Source organism: Balaenoptera physalus (genome assembly GCF_965194825.1).
Source record: "Balaenoptera physalus genome assembly, chromosome: 11".
Classification (NCBI taxonomy): domain Eukaryota; kingdom Metazoa; phylum Chordata; class Mammalia; order Artiodactyla; family Balaenopteridae; genus Balaenoptera; species Balaenoptera physalus.
In genome coordinates this window covers 3,968,247-3,994,704 of record NC_138896.1, presented here as the reverse complement: position 1 = coordinate 3,994,704, position 26,458 = coordinate 3,968,247, and the positions used below count along the sequence as shown (strand labels likewise).

General features: G+C 47.6%; 2 protein-coding genes and 1 long non-coding RNA gene across 9 annotated transcripts in view; 1 reads left to right on the top strand and 2 right to left on the bottom strand.

Annotated features, from left to right (window-relative positions):
* Positions 1-26,458, bottom strand: part of FARS2 (phenylalanyl-tRNA synthetase 2, mitochondrial) — a 391,286-nt gene that overhangs the window by 123,479 nt on the left and 241,349 nt on the right. For all 7 annotated transcript variants that reach the window (XM_082413329.1, XM_082413326.1, XM_082413331.1 and 4 more), the window contains one exon: positions 6,903-7,054. In XM_082413329.1, coding sequence (XP_082269455.1) covers positions 6,903-7,054 — 152 coding nt within the window. The remainder of the gene's footprint in view (positions 1-6,902; positions 7,055-26,458) is intronic.
* The window catches only part of NRN1 (neuritin 1), a 406,802-nt gene that overhangs the window by 271,242 nt on the left and 109,102 nt on the right, over positions 1-26,458 (top strand). The gene's annotated exons all lie outside the window — the stretch shown is intronic.
* On the bottom strand, positions 15,394-25,526 carry LOC309637999. Its single transcript, XR_014250937.1, has 3 exons — positions 21,872-25,526; positions 21,233-21,835; positions 15,394-21,200 (listed from the first exon to the last, which is right to left on the bottom strand). It is a non-coding gene; the product is annotated as an uncharacterized lncRNA (long non-coding RNA).

The following is a 26,458-nucleotide window of genomic DNA, read 5'->3' as shown; positions in this document are numbered from 1 at the left end:
TGGGGAAGCGGCACGACCGGCGATGCCCGGCCGGAAACCCTGGGGACCTGATGAGGGTCATCGCCACGTTCAGTGGAGTAGGCTTGTTGGTGAACACACACGAGACGCCCTCTGGGGCTTCCAGAAGACCCTGAGGGGCCTCTGCTGGAGACGGAGACCCGTGTGAGCAGGTGGGTGGTGACCACCTTGACATCGGAACAGAGGTTCCTTCGTTCACGTCCGCGGCATCTGACTCGTCCTCTCACCGTCACAAGCGGCCCCACTGAGACGGGGATGCCCTCCTTGTACCACGTTGCCTTGAGGCGCCCTTCTCTCCTCGTGTAAATCTCATGGAACATTCCACCTTGCTCTCTCCTCACTAGACCCCGATCAAATTCCCACGATGATAACACCCTCCCTGGCCCCTAGCTACACTTGACTAAACAGACCACAGAGAAGCTATGGACTATTAAAACGAAACACAACAAGCACAGAAGGACGCTCCTGTAAGGACCTGCTGCTCTCCTGGGTTTTCTAACTTCACCGCTCCCCGTGTCCCCCCAACACCGGGTCTCAGATTCTGCCTCGTTCTGACTAGGAACCCGATCCCAACTCTGAGGGGGAGACCAGCAGGAGCCCTGGGCCAGCAGCTCCCAGCAGACCATCCAGGCTGTCCTGCCGGTGACCGTGCCTCAAGGCCCGGGGCTCGCACCCCAGGAAGTGGCCCCCACGGTCCTCCGAGACAGCCTGAGCCGGGCTCCACTCCACTGGCGGCTGGACGGCTGCCGCGAAGCCTGGCTCCTCTGGGACGGCCTGTCTGCCCCGCCTCACACCTCCCGTGCTACTGACTGCTTGGCCCTCTACCAAGTCCCTAAAGACAGACACCCTAGACGGTGGGTACCACTGGGCCCACCTGTGTACATCGCTGGTCCTTCCCCCTGGAGGGACCCCTCATCCCACACGGGGCCGCCCCCTGCCTTCTTCGGTACACCTCCTGGCTGCTGCTTGAGCCTCAGCTTGACCAAGTTAAGGAAAATAAGTCGCCCAGGAGACACTGGGGCGGCTGCACGGGGCCGCCCCCGCCCGCTCGCAGTGTGAATCGCGGCCCCGGACCGCGTGATGCTGGAGCCCAGAGGCGCTGGTGGCAGAGAAGGCTTGATTCTTGCTCAGGACACCAGCCAGGTGAGGCCCAGGGCCACCAGGGCACCTCTGCTGCTCAGAGCCCTGAAGATTTGAAGACTGTCCCAAACAGGCCTCACCTGTATGCCCCTGAGACATCCTTACACATGCAGGCCCACCTGCAGAGACTCGGCCCCCGACTCTCTAACGAGCACAGCCGTGTGGCGATGCTAATGTGCGCTTCTGAGGCCGCACGGCGTCGGCCGGATTCGGATTCATGCGGCTCTTGGTCGCTAGGACAACATGACTAACTCTGAGGGCCGCAGTACACTCGGGGCCAAGCCTCCGCGGGCTGTGCAGAATGAGGTGACAGACACGGGGACAGACGGTGAGGGAGGGCAGGCGAGCGCTGACTCCCATGGCTGTCTCTGGGCGTACATTGGGGTGGCAGCCCGTGGAAAGAAGTGACCCTGCGAACTGGGTTAAAAACTCTGAAGACCCAAAATGATTGAAAGCCTCTCTCATAATTGCCCCAAATGGTGGGCTCCCTATCCCATTTCTGCCAGCAGATCGGAGACGTCCCGTCCCCGTGCAACTGCCCTCGGTGCTCGTCCTCACTTGCTTCTCTCTGATCAGCCCTGTGAGGGCGGACAGGCCACCATCAAGGGGCGTGAGGTTCCCTCACCTGGCATCTTGGAAAGAGGGCGTGCAGTCTCCACACTACAAAAAGGGACACAGGATGCCAAGCGGAGACACGGCCAGAGGACCCCCGGAAAACTGCTCACTGCAAGTTCGAGAGGAAAGAGTGGCTTCCTGGTTAGTTTCCACAGAGGTGTGCAGTGACACAGCAGGTCACTGAGGACGCAGTTCACCGGGCGCCTGGCCTCTGGCCCAGCCTCGCCAGCATCAAGCAGGTGCTCGGCTCCCTCCCTCCCTCCTCTGTGCAGACCTGCTCCTCTGGGGCCTGGGCAGCCTGCGGGTAATCCCGAAGAATCCTTCCGCAAATGGCGAGGGCCCGGGGGACAAGGCAGGACAGGGAGATTGGGGACTGAACTAATTCTGTTTCAATGCGTCTCATGCTGGTGGCCAGCACGGCTGCTCTGTGATCACAATAAAGCGCACGCCTCGTGGGCTGCTTTAAAAAGAAGGCTTGGGGAAGGAGGGTAGGGACGGGATCGGGAAAAAGAAATATCAGGCCAAAAATAGTCTTCTTAGAACTGCCTTCCGGGCTGTCTGAGCCACAACAATAGAAGTTCTGATACTCATGCCACCAGCCTTGCGATAAAAATGAAGGAAGAGCAAGGAGGCAGGAGAGTTCTAATGCCGTCTCCTTGGTACCGCGCACTGTCAGTTTCAAGGGGACACAATTTCTGACGAGCCCTCCCAAGATTCACTGGAGTTGGCTTCTCATTGCTGGCCAAACTTTTAGTTCCAATAAGTGCACTTACTCGGCTCTGTCTAAAGAAACAAGACCAGAGATGCAGACCAGAGACGTCAGTCCACCTGCCACTGCCCGCAGCATTTTCCCAACATACAACCCAGAGAATGGTCCTGTGGACTACAGAGCCCTGCTGGCCGGCGTCTATGCCACTGCACAAAGTATTTTTATTTTGTTCTGATTAAAAATTTACTCCTCAAGTGACAGGAAGACCAGGCACCGCTTCAGATGACGGCGTTGTGTGAAGTCTCATCCTCTTCCCTCTAGTATCAGAGCTTCCCCATCATCTGTACTGACTGCCAAACCCCAGATGACTCACTCTACTGAGGTCATTCTTTATTTTAAAAAAACAACACAGGTTGACCGTGAAAGTTACTGATTTATACTCTAACACCCAGCAACTTTTTTAGAACTCTGTGCGATTTTCAAAGCATTCACATAGATAGGCTCATCTTATGTTTGCGGCTGCCACTTCAAGACGACATTCGTGCTCATCTAAGTTGGTAGGTGGGGACGCTGAGGCTCAGGGAGTCCCAGTACCAGACATCTACGATGTGAGGGGTCGGGAATCAAGGCTTCTGACTCTGAACCCTGAGCTCTTTCCATCAGACTACACCGCCTCCCCCTCCAATGCCGTAAGGCATTCCTAGTCATCTAATAAAAGCTCCTCCAAGGAATGAAGGAGGATTATTAAGTATCCACCAAGAATCAGGCAGTGAGCCTCCTTCCGCTAATATAAACCCTGAGGGAGGGTGGAGGGAGTTACTGTGCCCTCAGCCCCCAAGGTGTGTCCCTCAAGTGGGACAGCCTGGAGAAGTTTAAGAGCAAATGAAGAGTAAAAGACATGACTGGGCCAGCAGGCAGGAGCCGGTACCGAGCCCCACGCGGGGAGGAGGAAGGCAGTGCGCCCGTGTTTGTTCTGAGAACTGCCCAGTGAACCCTTCTGGCTGAAGATGCTCGGCCTCTGGCTTCGTGTCCAGAAAGCGGGGCCGGGCGGTTTACGGCGGCCCCTGACTGGACCAACAACGGGCTCTTGAACCAACAGTGGCTTGTCCACAGCCTGCCCAGACCTCAGGAAGCAGCCTGGCGCAAAGGGCTCTGCCCAACAAGGGGGATGACGGTTTGCTCAGTTAATTAGGCTGCTTCCTCCCAGAACTGGTACTGGGACAATGGAGGGGATGGGCCAGAAAAGACTTTGGCCAAGGCAGCAAGGGGCGGAGACGTGAATGGGGTGGGGGGTGGCGGAGGGGACGGAGGACGCAGACGCTGGCCAGGAGGGGCGAGGACAGGGACAGAGCCAGGGGCCCAGATGCAGAAGGTCTCCGGTCTCAGACCTGCCTCGGTTCTGAGTAGCTTTCCAGCCCTCACTCAGGTGTATCCTAAATAAATCCCCTCTGTCCTGAAGAGGCCACCATGAGGGACTCTGTCCTGGCAACAAAACAGCCTAACAACCCAGAGTTGTTTTTACAGAAACTGAACGTTTCCACTAAAGAACGCTGACTCACAATCACAATCAGGACTGGGGACGTGTCATTCACAAGGTGTCAGAGAGGAGACACACACACACGGCTGGCTATCCTGGCTCCTGGGTAACTCTCCCCAGACCGATGGCCTCTTCCCTCTGAATCTACAGCCCTAGACACGGGCCTCTCATTTCAAGTCGATGAAAGTTACTGAGCATCAATTATGTGCAAGAGAGCAGGCAGGTCTTGATTAGGTTTAACCAAGCTTATTGTACCTTATGTTTTTTATTGCTAAGTTCATTTCTCCTATGTTATTTGGCTCCATAAGAACTGGGATCTTGCCTTGTGCCCCCCAGTGAAGCCAACGTTTCCTATAACACAGGCACTCAAGAATCAGTGGGTAAATTTGTTTATGGCCTGCCCCTTGTATTTACCATCTGGCCTTCAACAGAAAAAGTCTGCTACCCCCTGCCCTAGATATTTCCTGAGCGTCAGTATGCAGTGCATCACCATTACTAAATAATGTATTATTTTCCTCAAGTGTGTCCTTTTCCTCAGCGCTGTAAGAGCATGGTTTACCTTTGGTTGTCCATAATGAAGATCTGAAAAATAGTGGCTTAAACAAGATACTTCTCTCTCTTGTGAAAGTCTACGACTGAATCGACTCCCCAGTGTCAGAGACCCAGGCAACTTCTGTGCTGTTGTTCCCCACACACAGCTTCCACTGCCAAGGTGACGCCATGGTCCAGAATGGCTGCCAAGGTACCAGCCGTTACATCCACATCCAGGTAGAAGAAAGGTAAAGGACAGCCTCAACCCAGTTTTTAAAGAAACTTCTGGAAATGCCACTAAAAACTTCTACTTCTAAATCACTGGTAAACTCAGCTACATAGATACACTTTGTCGTAGAGGAAGCTCAGAAGTGTAGACTTTTAGTTGGCTAGGTTGGTTAGATAAAAACCAAAGTTATGTATTTTTATAACGGGGGGTGGGATGTTGAGAGATAACTAGGAATCTCTGCCACAGGAACCTTACTGCCATCCTAGCCCCTTAGTAAGACAGTACAGGCGCTGGGCAGGTTCTCCACTGTGCCAGGGCCCCGGGCTACCCCATAGAGTCTATTTTCTGTAAAGTTAGCAGACAGATATCATCTGCAAGCTCCAAAATATATTTAAAATCTGCCAAAGCAGCTGAAACCAAGTAAAAGCCAAATGGGAGGAAGTGAAGAGAAGGAACAGATAGGCAGATCTCAGAAAAAACCAGCATAAATACTTCCTCAGAGCCAAGGGTTCCAGTTTAAAGTGCAAAGTCTACATCACCAACAAGGGTCAAAACTGGGGTAAACAAAGGTAAATCTGTGTGTAACAAGTGCAGATTTGGGGCAGGAGGCAGACCTACACAAAGAACCTAAGAGATGAATGAGCCATGTTTAAAGAGAGGTTGGTTTTTGGCAGTGGAGGGAAAAAAACGCCTTACAGTTGTGAAAACAGCAGTCCTGAATGACGGCCTTAGCCCCTCCCACCATGCCAGCCCCACCTCAGCCCTCAACCTTGTGCAAAGAGCTGGTTCCGAAAATCCAATGCATTCAAATACGAGTGACAAAAAGGCAATCACATGCACACCGCTGATGCATCAACCAAAATATAGAAAAAAAGGTAAGAAAAATGGCAGAAAAACTTACTGACGGGGAAGTCACAGAAAAATGTTGCCTTTGGAGCACATGAAACTTCGGGCCAAATATTTTGCAGTGAATTTTAAAAACCAAACGCAGCAATTTGTTTAAGAAGGAAATATCACAAAGCAGAAATGACTCCGGGAAGAGACAGGAAGAAAACAGGGAGAATTGAAATGCGAGCTTGAAGAACTCAGAAAAGGAGGGGAAACAAAGTAACTGAAGATGGAAATGGAGTGTGGGCAAGAAGAGACCACAGAAGACCTGGGGCGGGGAGGTGGGCAGAGAGGGTAACAACGGGGAAGCACCCAAAAGGAAGTGGCGGAAGAGAGTGTTTTAAAACATTAGAGAGAAAACAGCAGCAGGCAGAGGAGTCAGATACAGAGGGGCGGGGCACGCATGTCTGGGTCCCCAAGGGAGGGGTCAGAAGAGATCCTTACGGATATGATTCAAGAAAACTTCCCTAAGACCCAGGCGGAGCCAAATCTGATCTGGGAGAGACAAGGATTTACACACCAGGGAGAGCAGGTCAACACTGAGAGGGATCCTGCTACGGTTATTAAACTTTAAAGGTAAAGAATCTTTTAGGAAGAAGAGGAAAACAATCAAGCCCGGCCTCAGATTTCTTTAAATCAAGTTAAACTTGAGAAGACAACTGAGCAACACTTACAAGACCCTCACCAAAAAAAGGGCGAGCCAAGGATTTTATAACCAGCCAAGCTGTCATCTAAGTATAAACAGAGAAACACGCAAGAGCTCAGGGGATATCGTTTCCCCGAGTCCTTGAGCACACTTTTAGATTCACATTTAACTCCTGGAACGTAATACAGGTCTTGGCGTGTGCTAAGCGCTTAATAAATATTCAGTGAGAGACTAACAAAACAGCTTTTTCACCACAAACTGCTCTTTCTGCCTCATTTCCTTGGTACTTGGAATGTGATATAGTAAGAGATCACTTCCCAAAACAATACCAAAAAGCTCCAAAATATTTAAAACCTTCTGTTTCATATCCTTTGTCTACTAAGGCAGGAAAGATTAAAAATGTATTTTAGAAAGATTTTCAGAAAGTACTGATATAAAAGAGTTTTCCGGTATGCTGAATATTCACTATAAATTCAGAATACATTTGTCTCTTATGCAATAGGTTGCAGCAAAATTTTTTTACATACTTCCACATGCCATTTGCCACATGGAAATAAAAAAGGAGAAACTCAGAAAGTTTCTTACTTACTTTGGATGTTCAAACTTGTCTATAAGATCAACTTTTTCCACCAGGTCTCCTCCAATTGTTCGGACTAAGTCATAGAAATCGTTCTCTGTGTAATTCTCGGGAGGTAACCAGAATGAGATGTCATTGATCACAGCAGGGTATTTGCTGAGAGGCTAACAAAATGAGAGAAGAAAAAAGAGATTGATTTGTTAGCTGGATGACAACGTTTAAGTTTTTCATGGCAGTTTCATGTGGGCTAGTTAGAAAATGCTGGCAAGACACTATTTCAGCACTTGAATTTTCAGGAACAAAATGAACTTAAAAGATAAGTCAATATTCAAAATTAGCAAATTCCATTATGAATATTATAGATTCTTATCACTCTCGTGTGTAACATTACCATATATTATACTCACATTGCCATTAATGTTCAATTTAGTATAAAGCAATTTGAATATATCATATTTCAGTTTTTTTTCCATTTGAATACTAGAGGAGAAAAGTTCACATTTAATTACAAGCAATTCATTAACTTCTGTGATACTTTCAGGAAGCCGTTTTAATAGAGAAATAAGTAAGGGCTTGTCAAAATTGATATTTCAATTAGTAATGTCATTATTTGTTAGTATTTCTAATTATTAAGGGAGTACTTCTAATTATTAATTATATAGGGGGTTATTTTTCAAATTATGCTTCTAAGGATGTGATAGACACAAAGGTAGCCATTCCCCCATTTTATCCCATTTTTTCCAGTTTATTAGGGCTCACTAACTAGATCATTATATTAGATACATATTTAAAATTAGATATTTTTAGAAGTTACCACATTTGTTTACATGGCTTAAACATGTACATCACAAATACATATTTATATATTACATACACACACATATATACAGATAGCTGTGATGTTATGTAAGTCTGTAAGTTACCACCACAATAAAAAATGTTTCATTAAACGTTTCATTATATAACTATGAAATCCATACAACTAAGGAAATATCTGCCAATCTGTTAGGAGAACAAGTTTATAACCTGATTTACACCAAGCCTGATATCACTGTAAACCCCCTGGTGAATCACTGATTAGAAAAATATAAAACTTTTTAAATGGCAAAACCTCTGAAGAACCAAGTACTCAAACATAAATGATTATTCAACTTGAAATATCAATAAAGTTGTCAAAAGCATCGGTTCAGAACACACATTTCAAACGAACATAATACAGCTACCACCCAGGTGCTCCTGACAAAGCACCACAGCTCCTGAAAAACACCCTGTTTTCTTGGAGTCAAGATGCTGTGATAAATAATACGCGGGTTAATGTAACATTGCGAGATGGTGGCAGTTGGGTGGTTACACAGCGCTTCTCCTTTTCCACTTAAGGAGCGTGGAAATTCAGGGGTATCCGATAAGAGGCAGGGGTTGCCAAGAATTAGCATGAAGTCGCCTCTTCGATGACAGACACGGGAGGAGGGGCCCGACTGGGCACTGGTGCCAGGAACCCGAGAACAGCGTCAACGTGATGGCGCAGTCAGCCAGAGCACAGGCCCCTAGACGTTAAAAAATACATGGTATGTGTTACGGTAAATACATAAACACCAAGGAGAAAAACCCAGACCATTGCACTGCAAACCTAGTTCAAGCTAACAAGTGGGAACGAGTTTAAAGTAATGGTGGCTGGTTCCTTGCGAACTTGCAAGCAGGGTCGAACTGGAGGCCTTTCACAGCTCCTGAAACTTCCCCTCTCTCCCTTCTCTTCTTGCACGTGAATATCTTTTCATCGTTTTTTCTTTTCCAGTGAAAGCATGTGGGACGCAAACTCTCAGAACTGACACGGCTGAAACCCCTGCTCGTGAATCAGCCGGCAAAGCACAAAATTGTAGGTTTACTGTTGTCTCCCCTCAGCGCTTGGAAAATACTTCTCTGTACCCGTTAGCAATGACGACAAGTCTGCTGTCGGTCGGAGCTGCTTCTGCGTAGGGAATCTGTCATTTCTCCCTGGCAGCGTGGAAGGGCTTCACCTTTATCCCGGCGGTTCTGATGAGGCCGGGCCTGCATTTATCTTGGGGTATTCTGCCCGGGACTCAGCGTGTGCTTTCACTCAGAGGGTTCATGTACTCATCCAAGTCGGAAAATTCCAGCCACGACTTCTCTGTCCTCTTCTTCTAGGACCGCAATTCTCCATATTGTGGGGTTTCTCAATCTATCTTCCATTTCTCTTACCTGATTGATTTTCGGGTTTTAATCTTTACATATTTGTGCTGTATTCTGGGTGAATTCTTCAGTAACAGCTTCTTATTTACTAATTCTCCCTTCAGCTGAGTCTAATCTCATCTGTTTTTTTTTTTCTTCTCTATTTCAGTGAATCTATTACTCATTTCTGATATTTCTAATTGTTTTTTTCCATATCTACTTATACTTCATTTTTGCCTGTTTTTGCCTCTTATTCAGAATTTCCTGTTCTTCTTCTCCTTGTTTTTATGGTTATTATTCCTCCATTAATCTCTTTGAGGACATTAGGCATTTTTTTTTTTTTTAAAAGAATGCCTCTTGCTTTTACTTTACTCTCCAGTGACTCAGATTCTGAGTGTGAATTAGGTTGGCTGACACGCTCAGGTCAGAGTTCTTCACGTGGTCTGGGGTGTGTGTCTGCAGGCCCGTCTGGGATGGGAATAGCTGCAGTGTTCTCTCACTCACCACCCCTCCTTGGTCAGAGGTTTTTGTGGTCCCTCCCTCCCCTTGTGCTCCTGGCCCAGATCTAGTTGGTGGTGGCATCTGGGTTCCTGCCCGATGGTGACAGGGCTGATGATGCCATAGTGGTGACTCATCTCAGTTCCTGATGAAGAGGCCAACTCTCTTCCTGGGCTCACAGCTCCTATGAGCTAGAGGTCACAGCAGGCAGCAGTTTGCAGCAGTGGTGGCTGCCCCCGTCTAGAGGAGGGGACCGCCTGCCCCTACTTCCCAGCAGAGATCATGCTCTGGACCAGCACATCCTGACTCCCCACCGGAGCCAATCACTGTTTCCCCTGCCTAGGAACCTGCAGCCCGCAGCGTCTTCGGCCTCACTCTCTGCTCTGTCTTTGTGTTTGTCTCTTGTGCGTGGATAAATATCTTTTCAGGGGAAAGAGGGGAAGGCATGGTTCTGACTTTTTCCCGTTCTCTTTTTATGTATCATGGCTGTGTGTTCGGAGACGGTAAAGAGCAGCTTACAAAGCAACAACGAGGGCTTCCCTGGTGGCGCAGCGGTTGAGAGTCTGCCTGCCAATGCAGGGGACACGGGTTCGAGCCCTGGTCTGAGAAGATCCCACATGCCGCAGAGCAACTAGGCCCGTGAGCCACAACTACTGAGGCTGCGCGTCTGGAGCCTGTGTTCCGCAACAAGAGAGGCCGTGACAGTGAGAGGCCCGCGCACCGCGATGAAGAGTGGCCCCCACTTGCCACAACTAGAGAAAGCCCTCACGCAGAAATAAAGATCCAACACAGCCAAAAATAAATATAAAAATAAATTTAAAAAAAAAAAAAAGCAACAACGACCTGACTCTAAATTTCCTTACACAATGGTTCTTAACTTCATGGGGGAGGGACACAGATGTCTCTGAGAATATGATGAAAGATTCAAATTCTTGTTCCAGAAAAGTACATACTTTCACAAACACTGATTTTTCCATAGAACATCTGGGATTCACAAACCCAGTAAAAGTCATTCAAGGAGTCAGAATAAGGACTCCCCCCCGTCCTTGACCCATATTCAAAATTGTGTCATGAGTTCAAATACAGACAATTGAGATTATGGTACTAAGGGAGTTAAAAATATCAATCATTCTTTACTAACATAATAAATACATGTATGTGTGTCTACTTTATATGCATACATAGAAAGGATGTATATTTTATGATAATAAAAAGCATACATGAAGGCATCATCGTTTGTCTTATGGTAGCTACTTGAAATGCAGTCACATTTATATAATAAATTTAAAACCCTGCTTTTTATGGGCTGGACTAAGAAAGCCCTTACTGCCGCCACCTGGGCCAACGCTGAAGGGCCATCCTCGTTTCAGAGCTCCCGGGGGTTGGCCGAGGCCTCTGCTGTCAATGCCTCACAGCCCAGCCTCCCCTCCCCCTCTGTCTAATCCTGCTCCCTCCCTCCCCTCTCCATAGGTGTGGACACTGACAGCACCTGGTTAGAAGCTTCCAGAAGGCTAACCTCTGTCTGAGAGTCTGCTCTCCGGGGAACCTAACCTGTGACTCCAAGACAGAAGCAAAATGTCAGCAACCAGTTGACGAAGAATTTAGTGCATCCAGGGGGAGAGCAAGCCTCAAGGATCATGTGCTCAGAGCGAGGCCGATCTGGACGGGCACAGGGGTCCCGCTCACCAGCTGTGTGACATGGTGCCTGCAGCCTCGCCTGGAGCCCCCTCAGCCGTTTGTGATCCCCCCTGAGGACCTGGGAGGCCCGCGAGGGGCTGCACAGACCACCCCCTCCTCGCCTCCTCGTCTCCCCTGCAAGCCGCAGGGCGGGAAACCTCTCAGGCGCGGTCTAGACCCGGCTCTTCAGCAGCAGGGCATTCCACAGCTGGTGGTGTCATCAGCTACCCTGTTACAGATTGAGTTGTGTCCCCCCCAAGAAGATACCCTGGAGCCCGAACCCCCAATAACTTAGAATGTAACCTTACTTGGAGAAAAAGTCTTTACAGAGACACTCAATTTAAAATGAGGTCACTGGGGTGGCATCCTTAGAAAAGGGGAAATTTGGGCACAGAAATGTGCATGCAAGGAGACCTCACGCAGGGAAGCCGGATGCAGGGGTGACGCGTCTGCAGGACAAGGATGCCAGGGATGGCCAAAGCCGGGGGGTGGCCAGGAATGGATCCTTCCCCCAAGCCCTCAGAGGAACCGGCCCTGCTGCACCTGGGCCTCGGGCCTCAGTCCCCAGGACCGGGGGAGAACGGGTCTGCTGAGGCCCCTCTGTGGCAGCGTATCCTTCTGGGCGTGGGGGAAGGACCAGGGGGAGCTGGCGCCTCCACCGTCTGCGGAAGAACAGCTGTCAAATCTCAAGCTGGCTTCGCTGGAGCTTTGAGCCAAGCGTCAGGCCTTGGTCTTGGCCTTGCAGGTGTGTTTGCTCGTCTGAGGAAAACCTACCTCACAGTTTCCTCGCCTATAAAAATGGAGACGGTGTCTACTTGAGGAAACTGCAGTGAAGGTGCCATGAAATAACACTCATGAGGCACATCCTTAATTGTTTTCTAGCCAAAACAGATTCGGACGGTTCAACAGATGTGCGATTTTGACAGCTGTCCAAGACCCGGGTACCGAAGCGACCGGGGTGGGGAAGGGGCTAGTCGAAAAAGTGAGATTTTGGTTTAATGGTGCCCGTCCTAGCTGGCCCCTTGCTCTGGGCTCACCCCTCCCGATACGTAAGATGTCTCCATGCACCTTCTAAGCTGCAAACGTCACAGGTGCCCTTCCTGTCATCCACGATCAAGTCCACATGCCCCAGTCCTGTACCTGCTCAGGAACACCCCCGAGGAAGGTCATCTTACACCGCCGTCGGTAACGCAGCCTCGTGTGCCCGTGCTTCTACTCCAAGGAAGTCGTTTGTACATCAGCGCCTCCCTCTTAACTGAAACGCCCGTCTCTTTTCTAACATTGCTGAGGGAGGATACAGATTATCTGCCCAACAGGGCAGGTTTTCTGTACGAGTCCATCATTATTCAGTCTCTGGCTTCTTCCCTTTAGGCAAAGCTATCAGAAATTTTTTTTTTTTTTTTTTTGGTTTAAACATTATCAACAGTCATTCTAACAGGGAAGGGTCCGCTTCCCCGTCAAGCTCTCCACAGAGTTCTGGAAACACCAAGGTGACTTCCACTCAGCTTTTAGCCACAGCTACGTGTGGGCAAAGGCTGACTCTGCAGCTGCTCTGGGCTATGCTTCTCTTCCGAGACCACACACCTGCGCCTTGGTTTTTATGGTGATTATGTTACTGGCAGCTGCCACTCGTGGGTACGGTGGGCCAGGGACACGCTGGCACTTTCCGTGGGTCATCTCACTAACACACAGCATGCTCCTGTGACACGGCCACTCCTACTGTTCCCACCGTGTCCACGAGGAAACTGTGGCTTACAGACCTTAGCTGAAGTACTCAAGGTCAAAGAGCCACTAAGCAGCAGGGCCAAGGTCAAATGCAGGGCCAGGCTGTGCTCTTACCCCCTACGCTGTAAGGCCTCCATTTAAAACAAGGGGACCAGGGGAAGCAGCTCAGCTTCCAGTACTGTCCCCAGAAGTAGTCTATCCAGCGCACTTAAATACTGTGTAAATAAGACCAAATCTAACATGTATCCCTCTGGTGCCTTCCATGACATTTCCTTGGCAAATGACTCATTTATCTTTTCGATTAATTATCTTGACTTATAAGCACTTCCAGTCTGTTTACCATCTATGTGCTTGTGTTCTTATCTAAATGAACTTAAAAATCAGTTTTTCCTATAAAAAGACTATGCACTACCAACTACTCTCCTTACAGCCCTTACTTTAATTCCATCTACTTATTTTGTAATAAAAAGTTGCTTCTTGAATTTGGCTGCCAGGTTTGGTACTAAACCAATTCAGGTTGTTCTAACTCATGCTGCCTTGATGTTCACGGATTTTCTCACTCTGTTCCAACAATTTGTTTTGGTTCTTACTTAGTTTCACTGAGTGCCAGGAGCACACCGCACTGGTCGGAGGGAGGCCCAGCTCAAACGCAGGAAACTGTTGTTCTGTTACCTCACCGAGAAACCACAGGAGGCCCACCAAGTTCTAAGCATTCTTCCAAACTTTAAGGGAGTTTCCCATATTTGTTCTTATCTTTTGACAGAATTTCAGTTCTATTTGAAGATTCACAGGAAACGAAGAATTTCCATAAGGAAATCACGTGGAACAACCCTTTTGGCAACCTTGGACTGGATTAACTTTCCATGTTTCTGTACCATGGCCCCCAAATACATACTGACCTCCTCAAGAGCAGAAACAGGATTTGAATCCTCTCAAATTAACTTTCAAGCTCAAGAGAGCTTTAACCTGGAGAACTTAAGACAGCTGATTCCCAGCGGCTTTATTTAAAACAAATCATATGCTGCCACACATGAGAAAAACAAGGATGGCTTCTGCCGCTCTGGGTAGGCAGGTGGGAGAACTCCATCACTGCACGCGGCCCACATTCTCTGTAGGACGTAAGGGACGTAGAGCAAGGCTTCAGGGCGCTGCCTGAACATAACAGTCTTTAACTTAAGAAACAATGGAAAAAGTAAGCTTCAGAAATCTTTGTTCAAGTAAAATTTCGTCTGCGCCTCTGGTTAATAATTGCAGGGGGGTGGGTCCTGCAGCCCAGATCACTGGCAGAGGGCTGACACAGAAGACAAATGCTACAAATTAAAGACTATCTTTTAGGGGTGATGTAAATGTTCTAAGGTTGATTGTGGAGATGGTCGCACGTCTCCGTGAATGTACTGACAACGAGTGAATTGCACAATTTAAGTGGGTGATTTGTACAGTACGTGAATTACAGCTCAATAAAATTGTTATGAAAACGATAAATGAATAAGTAAATGTAACAGTGGAAGAAAGAAGGGTGTCTAGAATAGAAAACTTCTCCCATTTAGTCTCTATCTCATCTTCAGAACCTGTCAAAGACAACATTTCTTAAATTCACTTTTTTCAGGTTAAAAGATTGAGCCTTTTCAGAGCCAGCAATACTTCTGAATTCTCGTTTTCCTCTCAGAGGTAAACTACTTGTTGAAGTTTTGCACAATCATTTAATCTTCCACTAAATTTCTTGTCTGTATCTTCACAGCCTTATGCCATCACTGTATTTTAAGTGAGGTCACATAGTTTGATGATTATAAATTTTCCCAGGTAAACATGTTTACTGGGAGATGGATATTTTCCTCCCATATGCCTTAAGTAAGTGAATGGAGGCTCTAGATGAAAAAACTGCATAATGGGAAACTAGGTCTGTTAACCCCCAGCCCCAAATTTAACCTGAAAAGGGTACGCGCTCTGAGCAGGGCCTCGTTGAGCTGCACCTGGTTCCTGTTTATCTTATGTCGTCTCCACCCTGCGAGTTCCCATTCTTACAGGGACTGCATGTGCTGTGAGGGCCGGGAACTTGGACTTGGCCAGGTTCGTGCAGAGCTGGCCTTCTGACTACTCCTGTGTTCAGAGGAAAACGAGCACGACAAAAATTAACCTGGAGAACTTAAGACAGCTGATTCCCAGCGGCTTGTTGAAAACTGGAGTAAACATCAAACTCCAGGCCTTTTACAGAGCGGGCTCCCTTGGATCCGACCTTGTTCCTCCCCTCCTCCCCCCGTCCTCCTCCCCCCTCACACCCCTGTCAGCTGCTCCTCTTAAACCAGATCCCTTGATACTACAGGTGTTCGTATTTCTTCCTGACCCCACAATGCCAAAGAATTAGCCCCTGGGGGTGGGTTGGGGGGGGCAGACCCCACCCTGTGTCTGTGTCTAAAGCTTTGTTCTCCATCCTGTCTGGTGACAGAGGGGCCCAGGGGAGGTGCATTGGGCAAGTTACTTCCGAAAACATCTACTGATTTGGTTTTTCCAGAAAATAGTCTAATATCAACCCTCAGTCCTAGGGTAGAAATGGATATGGAACAGAAAGCTAACTGTGACGGCCTAAATTTTAAAGACAAAACATGGCAGCTGCTCTGGGCAAGGAGTGGGAGCAGGGGGCTGGGATGGGGTAGGAGGAAAACCCTGGAGAAGCAAAGCACTGGTGATCACAGTTGCGTGGTTGCTGCTTGGGTATCCATTGTATTATGATACTTCCTAAGTAAACACTATTTTCCAAATTTTAGATAATGAGAAAATTAAAGAAAAAAATGGTATCAATGTTTACTCATTTACCCACAGAAATTATGTCACAGACAGAAACAATGGCCACAGTTTATGCATTCATATTTTTTTAAATTGTTTTTTCTCTATTTAAAATAAAATTCCACCTGTTAATATTAGATTCTATTTCAGTAACAAAAACGTGAGTTCAACTTCCTCACGTTAGGGAGAAATGTGAAGCGTTATTTTCTTTTGCACCAAATCCACATGAGTCCAACAAAGTTTACAACGCAGTTCACAGAGGCCAGGTGTGATGGATGCCTCAGTTCAAGGTAAACGGAAGGTGAACACGGGGCTCTGATGGAGAAGCCCCCATGCCCCACTCAGGTGGCAGCTGGCAGAAGAAGGTGCTCTGAATTGGAGCCAGGGAACAAGACGGCCAGTGTTCACCAGCCGCCCACTCTGGCTAATCAGACCCCGTACCTGCCACCAAAGAGCTCACAGGCTCGAGGGAAGGCGGCCGTGAAAAGCAGTCCCTGCCCTGGAGCAGAGGGGCTGACACAGCCTCTGTGTAAATATGGCTCAAAGCCTGAATGGGGTCACCAGATTACCCTCCCGTTCCCAGGGGAAGTCACACTTTCCATCCAGCAAGTAAAAGTCTCAGTAAGAGAAGCTCATTAAAGTAAGAAAACATGGGGTGCATCCTAAGAAGTTTTGGGTCATCTGTCTGGTCAAGGCCACACCTGACAAGGAGAGAGAGATGGGCAGTGAGTAACTTCTGGGGAAGAAGCTTCCATAGGACGCCCACAGCACAGAGCCCCAGCCTGCTTCTCTCCGCTGGACGCGCTGCCAGCTCTCCGGGACCAAGTTTCCGCATCTGCAGAAGAAAGCGCTGAGCATCCCACACTGTCGTCCCAGCAAAACTGTCCCCGGGGCGCCACGAGGGGCGAGTCCACCGGGGAGGTGCTGGCTTTAACCAAGTGAGGCAGGGGGACCGGCCCCCGCTCCTCTTCAGATTGGGTCTCCCCAAAATTTAAACTACAAGGACCAAGTGCAACCCAAGTGTTCTACCCCACGGGTTACCCGAGCCGTGTGTCTCACCTCCACTCAAATCACAACTCCTGTCACTTGGAGTGACCCTGGGTTTCCTGCCAGTTTAAAATTTGAACTATTCAGAGTTGGAAAGACAAGCTTTTCGGAGTTCCATCAGATAAACTTTATGCAAGATCGCTGAGGCTATGAGCAAGCAAAATCATCGCTCGAGAGGTACCATTCCAAGCTCATTAATGATGACTTTCCCTTACGCAAAGTGAACAGGATATTTCCATACACTGGCTCAGCCACGAAGGCAACTTTTGGGATTTCTTCTCTTCTCCCCAAACCACCACGTGTGCTGGTTACCTGTACACGACATAAGGTTCTCGCGTTCACGCAACCATCCTCACAGTGGGGTCAGACAGGCCGCGTCATCCAGACGAGGTGGATGGGGCAACGGAGGGGCAGCAGCTGTCGTGCTCACGGGCGCACACGTAACAAGTCACGAGTGACGGCAGAGGTGCGGTCTGAACACAGGGGCGTGTGGCCCCAAACCTCCGATTCACCATTAAGCCACACCTCACCACCAGGGCCCCTTGTGGGGCCCCCTGAATGTGGAGAATGCACGACGGCCGCCCCACCTTCCCCAGGTCTCCCAGGAGCCCCCCTGCCCCTGTGTGAGCTGCGGTACCACGTGCTCCAGGCTCCTAGACGCCTGTGTGCGACAGGAGCCTTACATCACCCAACTGCTATGAAGATTAAATGGGATAATAGATATTAAAAGCCCTTATAAATTACAAAACACCATACAAGGTAAGATATGATTAATCATCCCTTTCTTTTTGTTTTGTGAGCTTTTTAAAAGAAATTCATCAGATGAACAATCCAACGATGGTTACCGTTGAGTTCGGGTTCACCACGTGCCAGGCACGGTGACCTCCTGCATCTTCAAATGAAGCCTAGGGGGCGATCGCTCAGCTGGGACATCCCAGCTCTGCCACTTACTAGATTTGGTGACTTGGGCGGTTCCTTTAACTCTTGGTCCCCCATTTTCAAAAGCTATACTTCCACCGACTAAGAGAAAATCTAATGGGACAGTTACTACATGCTTGGTGTTAGGGGTAAAAGAGGAATGTGACGGGGCTGTTAGTCCCCTCTGGTAGCCAAAGCCCGATCAGCAGATCATCTGCTGGGAGTATGTTCTCAGAGGCGGGGATGGAGCTGAGGGAATGCTGGCACGCCCAGCCCATCCTGCATCAGCCAATGCATATCCTCGTGCAGGGTGACACCAGGTACAACCTGCAGAGAGGACGGCCCAGGCCGTGACCTCATTACCTGTGGAGCCCGTGCTCTGGCCCAGAGGTTCTCACTCCGGCTGGCTGGTACCGGAGCCCCTCACCAACAGAATTGACATCCCTGGTGGCACCACCGGGCATCAGTCTCTTTTCAGAACTCCCCAGGGGACGCCATGCACAGAGAGCATCGAGAACCACTGCTCTAGCCTCATGCACTGCAGGAGGACAGTCTTTCACTCTGTAAAAGGACACTGGTCACACACGCATCCCTCTTCACTGTGGCTTTTGCGTAGCTCTGTCAACTTCAAATATAAGGTGCTGTCAGAGATGGCTGTCGTCTTAATTGGGGAATAAAAAGACCAGTAAGTGCTTTCAGGCCACCCTCTGCGCCCACTACCTCCAAAACCAGAGTTTCACATGTCTGCCAATGTGTTATCTCATAATTCACATACAATCATACCTCATTATCAGAGCATATTAAAAACATACATCACCTCACTTAACAACCTTATGAGATAAATATTATTGCCCCCCTTTTAAAAATGAAAATACTGAGGCTCAAAGAGTTAAGTAATGGGCTCAAGGTCACAATAACCAAGACCTGAACATGGGCAGCCCACCTGCAGAGCTGTGAACTTGAGGCGGCAGGGGTGCTGGGCCTCAGGGATGTTACAGGTGCTCTCTTGAGAAGGTTCCACGGAAATATCTGTGGGGAGCCGGGGCTTGAAGGGGCAACTCGGAGGCCAAGTCCACACTAGCTTCTGGTTCTAGATCCTCCCCCATCTCTCTGCTTCTCGCTTATTACCAACAATTCCAAATTAATCTGATAAGAAACCAACGTAATTTACTAAGAGAGTGGATCCTAAAAGTTCTCACCACGAGGAAAAGAACTTTTTTCTTTTTCTTTTTTGTATCTATATGATGGATGTTGACTAAACTTATCGTGGCAACCATTTCACAACATAGGTAAGTCAAGTCATTACGTTGTACACCTTAAACCTGTACCATGCTCTATGTCAATTACATCTCGGTAAAACTGAAGAATAATAATTTATTCATTCCTACAGGAAAAATACTGTGATCACAGCCATCAAGACCTATTCAAACAATAAATGGATGCCTATACTCCAACTTTCAAACAAAAATAAATACAAATAAAAGGGTTCCATGGTCAAATAAGTTAGGGAAGTGCTAGTTTCAGGTTTCTTACAGTAAGACATCTCAGAACCTTGAAAACACTAACAGGCTCTGTGAATCTCCAAGTAACGGAAGCCATGTCCCCAGATTTAGTCATAAAATCTTCTTTTGCCAGAAACACGGCATGGATCATGTGGATGTAGAAAGCATAGGATCTGGAGCCACATGAATGGAAACTGAAAATTATGGATTGAGCAGTATAGGTTCTCTAAACCAAGTAAATGTTTACAAACTGTATACTTTTGGAAAATATTTCATTTACAGAAATCTACTAGCTTACGGTCTCACCTTTTCCTCATGCACCTGAAATCTCCTCAATTAAAATAAATCCTGTTGTTTTGACTCTATTTATCTGAAATGCTATTAACCACCACCCTACAATGCCTCTATAATAGGAAGACAATCGAAAATAATCTTACACGTAGGGATATTCTGACACTTACTGTTTTACATATTCAGTTCAACTGACCTTTGTGAAATAGAAACCACTGCATTCCCATTTTATAGATGAAGAAAATGAAGGCCAAAGAGGTGAAATGAATTGACAAAAGTCAAAGAATACCAAGTAGGTGCCAGAACATTAACCCACTTTTTTCACAGAAGCACATCCTCAAGTGCTGCCTGATGCTAAGGTCCTGATTGAACACTAATGATGTCTGGTACAGTTTTTACTTGCATTTTTACAGGTTTTTAAATGCATTTTGTTTCAGTCATTTGAAGATTAGTCCTCTCGCTAAGTTATACAGCTCCCGGTTAACCACACATTTTGATTAACCCCATTCCTCAACCGTGGTGGTTTACAGGGAAGATATTATAACGAGGCTTATAAATAACATGGCTGAGTCTCGTTATGATTACTAGGGCTTTAGTACATCAAGGAGCCAATCCTAAGGACCAACAGCCTTTAAAAAAAAAAATACAGGTGGTTTTTTTGTAGTGAGGTGGATGGACCTAGAGTCTGTCATACAGAGTGAAGTAAGTCAGAAAGAGAAAAACAAATACCGTATGCTAATACATATACATGGAATCTAAAAAAAAAAAAAAGGTCATGAAGAACCTAGGGGCAAGATGGGAATAAAGACACAGACCTACTAGAGAATGGACTTGAGGATACGGGGAGGGGGAAGGGTAAGCTGGGATGAAGTGAGAGAGTGGCATGGACATATATACACTACCAAATGTAAAATAGATAGCTAGTGGGAAGCAGCCGCATAGCACAGGGAGATCAGCTCGGTGCTTTGTGACCACCTAGAGGGGTGGGATAGGGAAGGTGGGAGGGAGACGCAAGAGGGAGGAGAGATGGGGATATATGTATATGCATAGCTGATTCACTTTGTTATACAGCAGAAACTAACACACAATTGTAAAGCAATTATACTCCAATAAAGATGTTAACAATTTTGAAAAAAAAGAAGGAAAAAAAAGTACAGGTGGTTTTTATTTTTAATCTACAAAACAGTAAATATTTATTTTCTTCACAAAACTCTGCTTTCTTTTTATACAGAGTCATTCCTACAGACCTCTAGCCCATGGTTTGGAATGAGAAAGAACAGGGGAAGAGGCCATTACAGTAACAAAAACAATGCCTTTTCATGCCTTCTGCTGCCTCCTGTCAGTTAGTTTCCATGTAACCTAATTCTTATTCCGATCAGAGAAGGAACTGAAACCAGGATTTTATTAACACCATCGATATCTACCCACGCTCAGGCACACGCACAAATACAGTCCTCCGCTTCTAACTGTGCATTTTACACGTGAGCCTTCCTGGCCGCTCTCCACGCAAATGATGAATAAAGTAGCTTTTGTTTTCAGAGATTTATTTCAAACACCTCTTCATTAAATGCTACTTGGAGGCAGATACATATCTATGGAAGGTTAAAAAAAACATGCTGATAAAATAACCATCAAGGAAACATGTCAATGCAGAACCTAAGATGGTCTTTCTCCAAAGGAAACACTTGAGATACACACACACACACACACACACACACACACACACACACACACACACACACTAGGGAGGAAGGAGAAATTTATTACAAAAAGGCCTTGAAAATCTCTTGTAAAATATATGACATTCCTACGCAGAGAGTAATAAGCACTTGAAGATGCGGCTGGAAAATGGCGGCTGCTTGTTTGCTTGTTTGTTCTGATGGTGGGAGAGTTTGGGGGTAGGGGGTGACGCCCAATTCTACCGGAGGGTCTGGTGAATTCTGCTGTTCCTGCCTTACAGCGCGAACGATGGGCTTATGAACGTAAAGGAAGCGGAAACCGGAATTCTGATTCGGCGTGGCGTCCACAGCCAGACAGCAGGGAGCTGGCCGCTTCTCCCCCCCCTCCCCTGGGCCCCCTCTACACTCTCAGGGGGAGGCGGAAGGGGGACGAGGGGGCGAGGCCAAGCTGGCGCTGCTCCAAAACAGAAATAGAGAGGTCTCCCGGAAAACCCATCTTCCTGCATTTGAACTCCACCACAAATTGCATGAATAAGCTACTGAACCCCGAGGCAGAAGCAATAATTTCCTCAAAGGCCTCGCATTTAGGGACACAAAAGAGAACCCATCCAACACAGGCGTCCCCAGCGGAAACAGCCACCTGCCTGGAAACAGCCACCTGCCTGGAAACAGCCACCTGCCTGTGCGAAGGCCAGGCCGGGCGGTGGGGTCATCGTGTGCCCTCCTTCAGGGTAGGAACCAGGACGCCGGCACTCAGACCCGGCTCCAGAGCCAGTGGCCAAGGGCCAGTCATGCGTCCTTTCTGGGTCTTGGTCTCCTCATCTGTAAAATGGGGATATTAACAACATCTGTGTAATGCGTTTTTATGTAAAGTGCTTACCATGGTGCCTGGAAGCACGACAGAAGGATCTGTTAAACAAACAAACAAACAAGTCTATTTGTAAATGCAGGAGAGAATGAGCTGGTTTCTGATACTGAACAATCTGATTTATTAATAATTTAACTGGCATCCGTGTTTCAGAGGGAGGGTTTAAGTTGTCATACAAATGAAATCCCTTAGAAGTAGAGCCGTCTACATTTTACAAATGGGGAAACTGAGGCACCCAGAGGGCACACAGAAGCATGTATGCTTCTAGGGCAAGGCCTGCCTCAGGCTTCTCATCCAGCGGCACCCACCACGGGCGCTGGATAAACACTGTGACCCAGGTGACTCTCCCGAGGTCTGAGACTTCACCGGGAACGTAACCTCGCTAGAAATGCTCTTTATTCTAACTTCATCCCTTTTACAGAGTCTAACTGCTAAGACAGAACAGTGATGTCTTTGGCGTGCTGAACCGTTCTGTCTTTACAATGGCTTTTGTCGAGCATGGGGACTATGCACCAGCCACGGGGAACCTCATTCGTTGGCGAGATGTTTGTTTAGAGCGTCGTCTAGGGATGAACGTGTGAGGGCTGGAAAACACCACACTGGGCAGCACATTTACTTCTTAAAGCCCATTAGGCCTTGCTGAGCCACCTTTCACATGCCGCACACGTCCCTAAGTGTGCTTCACTGGTTACCCTGCCTTGAAAAAACACGCCATCAAAAATAAACTAACAGGGCTTCCCTGGTGGCACGGTGGTTAAGAATCCGCCTGCCAACGCAGGGGACACGGGTTCGAGCCCTGGTCCAAGAAGATCCCACATGCCACGGAGCAACTAAGCCCGTGTGTCACAACTACTGAGCCTGCGCTCTAGAGCCCAGGAGCCACAACTATGGAGCCCGCAAGCCACAACTACTGAAGCCTGCATGCCTAGGGCCCATGCTCCACAACAAGAGAAGCCACCGCAATGAGAAGCCCGCGCACCACAACGAAGAGTAGCCCCCGCTCACCGCAATTAGAGAAAGCCCACGCACAGCAACAAAGACCCAAGGCAGCCAAAAAAAAAAAAAAAACAAAAGAACTAAAATATCACATTACAGAACCTGCAAGGTTGAGCGCCCTTGTGTCAGCAATGACATCAGAAACTTCATTATTTCATGCCTCACATTTTAACATAAAGGACCATCCTATTTTGCTAAAAGATAGTAGAAAAAAATTTTTTTAACTTTGGTGAAGGTCATTTTTTTTCAATGGATGGAGTCTGATTAAAAGTTTGCCTTGCCGTGGAGAGTTTTACATTAGTCCACATGCACGAGCTCGGAACCGTCTGGTAGCCATGGCCCTGCCACAGGTGATCAGACTGAACACAAGAAATTGCTATGACTGTTCTAACCGCCTCCCCCCAAGGCAATCTCATAACTTTCAACCTGACAGCTGTACAACTTAGGACAATTCTCAGTTTCCTCATCTATAAAATGGGGATATTCTCACTACCTTCTTTATGGTGTTATCATAAAGATTACAGGAAATTTATGGAAAGGACTTAGCATTGTCACTGTGGGTACATTAGTGCCTAATGTACTAATGTACATTAGTACATTGTAGTAATGATACTCGCATCTGGTCCTGATGCTGACTTACAGGAGTAAATCCGGGCGGGCATCTTCCTGTGGTCACGGTAAAGGGTCCTGGGAAATGAGAGCCCGGCTCAGCCAGGACACCTCCCAGCCCCGGTGTGCACAGCAGGACACCTAAGCCTGCCTGCCCCCTTCGCCCTCCCTCTCGGCATTAACTGCTGCTAATGCAGCCTCAGTTTTCACAAAGCAGCTGTCAGCTGGAGGAGGGTCCAGAGCGCAGAGCCCAACACCCTGCGCACCTGGCTGGGAGCCCACCTGTGCCATGCCTGCGTGATGCCCTGGGGACACAGTTCAACCACAACGCTGGCTGCTACTCCAGCAGCAGTGCTGGCAGGAGAGACACATGACTGTTTTTTAAATAAAAAGCAAAATATAGCCCATATAAAGGCTCTCCACTTTTCTGCCCACTATAGCCTTCCTCCCTTCTTCTTGTTTTTTGTTTTGCTGTGTTTTTTTGTTTTAACTTCTTTTGCATTCACAGTCAAGAGAGCACGCACGTGTTCTGGAAAGCGCTTCTCTCCCCAGCGATGCCGGCGCCCCTGAGGCAGGAGCCAGCTCAGTGCTGGGCACGAACCAGACTCTCGACAAATGGATGGTGCATAACTGATGCTGCAGATCCAGTCATGGCAGCGGCCTCTCTCCTCCATCCTTCCGAACGGAGCAGTACTTGAAGGCTGCAAACCCATGTCCTTTTCTGGCTTCCCATCAACTCTGCCACGCTGCTGCGACTCCAAATACTTGACTTAATAATTTTATGCACGTTGAGGGATAACTTTCCAGAACCCACGAGTATACAACTTTCCCAGCGGTTCTCTTTATCCTTTATACTAAACAAAGGTGCGTTTTGGCAAACTATGTTCTCCACTAATTGCACATCTTGGCAGATAACGTAATATATATATAAATTTTAACAGAGATAGAAACCAGCACTCCATTTGGGAGCGAGAGGGCTACCTCGACCCAAAGGGGGAGGTCCTGTCCCGAAGAACGGTTCTCTCAACTATCACAGCATGAGGGATGGGCTCCAGCAGCACAGTGATAACTTACCTCCTCAGAGCACTGTCCAGTACCAGCTCTGTACACTCAGTGACTTCTCACGCAAGGTCTAAGTTACTCCTGTCATTGCAAGCCGGAAGGACATCGTGCCCATTTTACAGAAAAAGAAACTGGGGTTTAGAAAGAAGGAGCATCTGGCTATAGCGCCACATGGCGGACAATGCTGCTGGTCATTTGGGTATCTGGGTTTAGATGTCCGAAGCTGGTAGCACAGGGAGACTTGGTTTCTGGTGGTGGCCTTCCTGGTAAATGGACCACAGTGTGGTAGAAACACCCTGGAGTCTCAGTTTCTTCAAGTGAACTCCACCCTTTCTTCCTACAGGTACTAAGTTATGGCAAAGAAAAAGCAGATAAAATCAAGGGCAGAAAAAAAAAAAAAAAAGACAAAGAAAGACAGGATGAGGACTGGATCCCCAACGGGAAGGCAGTATTTTTTTAAAATGCTATTTTATTTTTAAACAGATTTGCAGGTATATATGTAAGTCTTATTTGTGTCATCTGTGAGTGACAGTGTTGCCATGGTGATTACTTGTATGTTTACAGAAAAGAAATAACCGTAGAGAAATCAATAGTGTTCCAAGAAGACACACAGTGATGTTCACAGACCATCTCCATCCCTCCACACAGGATGGAGAGAATGTTCAAATGGGTAGAAGAAAAACGCCGCCTTGGGGGAAAAACAACTTGATTCCTCTGCTGAACTCAGAGAAAAGGCATTAAAACGGCATTATTTTTCCTTTTTGTGGGCAAAGCCACTCTGATAAAAAGTAAGAGCTATCCAAAATAAAATTTTGGTACATTTACTCTTACCCAGATACAGTAACGCCTAACATGGCAAGAGGAGAAGGGTTTATACACAGCACTTAATATTTTCATTTGAATACGTTATTTAATACACTAACATTTACTGATACAATAGTCAAGATCTACTTAGCGTTTACGATATGTCAGGCACTGTGCTAAGAATACTATGCATATTTAAACTGATTGATCCTCATGACAACACTACCCTCTAAGTAGGAATTAATATTATTCCCATTTTGCAGGTGAGAAAACAAGCCCAGAGAAATCTTGTACCTTGTAAGTAGGAGCATCGGGACCTATTCAGGCAGTCTGGCTCTGGAGGTCCTGTCTTACCAGCATTTTGTTTATCTTTGCATCTCTCCTTTAACTGAAAAGGTAACGAAGTCCACTGCTCCCCCACCCCCCTTGCATGTGGGCTTCTTTGTGGTCATTTGTCCAGGGAGCAAAAGGCAAACGGGGAGGGGTGGGGTGGGGGAGGAAGGGGAGGATGCAGAGGCAGTTGTTTGAGCACAATCCCTCCAGTGTCCAGAGCGCCCTCCCCAGGTGATGGACCCCGTCCAGTGAGAACAGGCCATCCACTGCCAGAGCTGCCAGGGAGGTCGGGAGCAGGGTGCTGGGGCCCTGGCCGGGAACTAGCTCTTGGACACCAGCACCAAACGTGCTGAGGAAGAGGGTGCCGGGCAGCCAGCAGAGGACCACCCACAATTTACTCTCGTCTAATTGAGGGGAAGTGTTACCAGATTTCAGGAAAGGCTGCAAGAGGACACTACAACACATACAGTGACAATCTGTTTTTGTCTTCTGAAGTACGGCTAGGTATTAGTACATCTTGCTCTCTGGGTCTAGGCTCTCACAAAGGCTCCACTGTCTTACTTCCCTATAGATTTAGTAAGCGGCTTAATG